This window comes from Setaria italica, chromosome VII, assembly GCF_000263155.2.
Source record: "Setaria italica strain Yugu1 chromosome VII, Setaria_italica_v2.0, whole genome shotgun sequence".
Classification (NCBI taxonomy): domain Eukaryota; kingdom Viridiplantae; phylum Streptophyta; class Magnoliopsida; order Poales; family Poaceae; genus Setaria; species Setaria italica.
Window position 1 is genome coordinate 32,761,697 of NC_028456.1, and position 2,840 is coordinate 32,764,536.

General features: G+C 55.5%; 1 protein-coding gene across 1 annotated transcript; it reads left to right on the top strand.

Annotated features, from left to right (window-relative positions):
• The first annotated feature begins 423 nt into the window (after positions 1-423).
• LOC101757900 lies at positions 424-2,354 on the top strand. Its single transcript, XM_004977118.3, has 2 exons — positions 424-539; positions 663-2,354. Exons 1-2 carry the CDS (start codon positions 494-496, stop codon positions 2,213-2,215), a joined length of 1,599 nt encoding a protein of 532 aa, XP_004977175.1. The 5' UTR covers positions 424-493; the 3' UTR covers positions 2,216-2,354.
• The last annotated feature ends 486 nt before the right edge of the window (positions 2,355-2,840 follow it).

Consider the following 2,840-nt stretch of genomic DNA (forward strand, 5'->3'; position numbering starts at 1 on the left):
TGTCTACCTGAAATCCATGTAGTCGACTTAATATTAAGGGGCTAAGGTTGTCTTCTTTAATAGTTGCATGGTAGTTCTTGAAAAATATGTTTTAGTAATTTACATGTTTGGTGCTATTAACCTCTATATGCCATATCGGTCGGTGATGCGATCTGCTTCAATAACTTAACATGTCTTCCCCAATATCAAGGGGCTACACAGCTCGTTGCTTTCTGTAATAGTTTTTAGGAGGACCAAGTTTAACTAGGTCTTGAATCATGCTTTTGTTTTTCCTCTCTTTGATACAAGCATAGGACGGCATTTATTGTTTGTGAAGACATCTTGTTCGTGGACTTCATCTTTTTAAAAGGGTATGGGAAACGAATTGTTCTGGTAGAGAGTTGCTATATAGGGGGGATACATCCACAGACTCAGAGCCATAGAGGTGTGCTCTGCTATATCCTTTGTACTCTCGATCCCTCCTTGCTTGCCGTAGCAGCCAGGCTCATCAGTAATGGCATTCAACGACGATGAGACGCCTGCTTCTACTACCAATATAGGTACATTCCGTCACCCCCTAATTCCATGTACACACCTTCAAAAAAACGAACGAATGGTTCCATGGGTATAGAGATGATGATTGTTGGAATAATGTTTTGCTTTTCATATGGGTGTGGGTGCAGGAAGGACCAAGGGTCTGGTGACGATCAAGCCTGTGAAGTACTTCAAGGATGATGCGGCGTTGACGGCGGACACGGTGACGGCGGAGGTGGAGATCAACGCCACGTCCTCCACCACCGTGAGGGAGGGGCTGGACCTGGTGGCCGTGCTCGACGTCAGCAGCAGCATGGGCGACTCCGAGTATCCTGAGAAGGCAAAGATCGAGAGCCTGAAGAAGGCCATGAAGTTCGTGATCATGAAGCTCACCCCCGTGGACCGCCTCTCCATCGTTACCTTCTCCAGCGTAGGGAAAAGGCGCTCCCCGCTGCGCTCCATGACCCCTACCGCCCAGAACGAACTCAAGGCTCTCGTCGACAGCCTGAAGGCCACCGGCTCCACCAACATACAGGCCGGCCTCGAGACCGGGCTGGCCGTCATCGCCGGCCGCGTCAACACCAACGCCCGCACCGCCAACATCTTCCTCATGTCCGACGGGCACCAAAACAAGGATACTGAAGCCAGGAATGTCAACCCTGGCCAGGTGGCCGTCTACACGTTTGGCTTTGGTAGTGGTACGGACCACAAGTTGATGAGCGACATCGCCAGGAATTCTCCCGGCGGGACTTTCAGCAACCTGCCCGACGGGTCCAAGGTGAGCCTGCCCTTCTCGCAGCTGCTCGCCGGCCTCCTCACCGTGGTGGCGCAGGACGTGGAGCTCACCCTGACGCCCAAGACGGAGGGGGGCGACGTGGACACTATCGAGGTAGCTCCCGGCACCGACTACACGACGATCCCTAAGGGCCCTTCCTCCGGCGTGATCACCATCAAGTTCGGCACCCTCTTCGCTGGAGAAGGGCGCAGGGTTGTCATCACCCTCAAGCTCAAGGACGTGAGCGACACCAACAATGACGACTACGACGCGACCTTAGGCGAGGCCCAGCACAGCTTCACCGCCCAGGCGAGGCCCCGGGACCGTCAGGTCCCGCAGGACATCCAGATCAGGCGCACCCCGACCCCATCCCAGGCCCCTGGCACGAGCGGTAAGGCCCGGCAGGTGCAGGCCGAGATTGCCCGGCGCCGGCACGCCGACGCCATAAGGCAGGCGAGGAAGCTCGCCGACAAAGGCCAGCTCGGCGAGGCGCGGGGAACGCTGGAAGGCGCGCAGGACGCGCTGGATGACATCGTGCTGGACGACGGCCAGAAGCTTGTGGACGCGCTCCGCGCCGAGCTGCTGAAGCTGATCGGGCTCATGGACGACCAGGAGGTCTACAAATCCAAGGGCCTCCCGTACGCCCTCGCCTCCGAGACGTCCCACGACCGCCAGCGCTACGCCGCCAGGGACGACGACGTCGACGCCGTGCGCCTCTTTGCCACGCCGCGCATGGACGCCTACCTCGAGCAGGCCAAGAAATTCGAGGAGGACTCCACCGCGCCGGTGCCGTCCGCCGAGGAGGATGTGAAGCAGGAGGTCGCTGCCAACCCGCTCGGCGCCGTCGCCACCGAGCTCGCCTTGGCCCTCCGTAACGCTATCGAGGCGCTGCAGGCCATCGAGAAGATGGTCGCCCCAAGCACCTAGCCACCTGCCACCGCTCTTTCCTTTCGTCTTAATTTACCAAGAGTTCGTTTCCAAATAAGTACACACTCTCAGAGTGCACAATCCTTTTGGTTTCAACCGTCTACATTACTATACAGTTGTTTGCAGCCATGCTTCAATCTCCGATCCTCCGATAACGTAAAGATGCCACCGTCTCACTCGCTAGTCCGGTGTCTCTGTCTCCACCAGGGTTCCTGGACATGGTCACATCTTCAACCTTCACTGACGACTATACCAACATCTTTCGGACGCCGGTGTGCTTTGTCCTTGCATGCTCCTCTGACCCCTTTTAGCTAGCACATGGCATGGCCACGGGCCCATGCATCTGTGCTGGACCTAGAGCCCTCCGCTAGCAAGCTGGTCAACTCCGGCGACAATGATGATGACGACGACTCTAGCTTCCCCTCCAAGGACCTTGTTGCGTTTTTGCTTCCTTCCGAGGCCACTTTTCTAATTTGGCTGCTTTTTTCATATAAATATTTACGGTGATAGCTTGGAACACAAGGGCCATATGGTTTTTTGGAAAATCGAAATATATACAATCTCTGCGTTAAACACACACAACCAATGAACCAAGTTCTTATAGAGGTTCAGCAATAGTTGATCA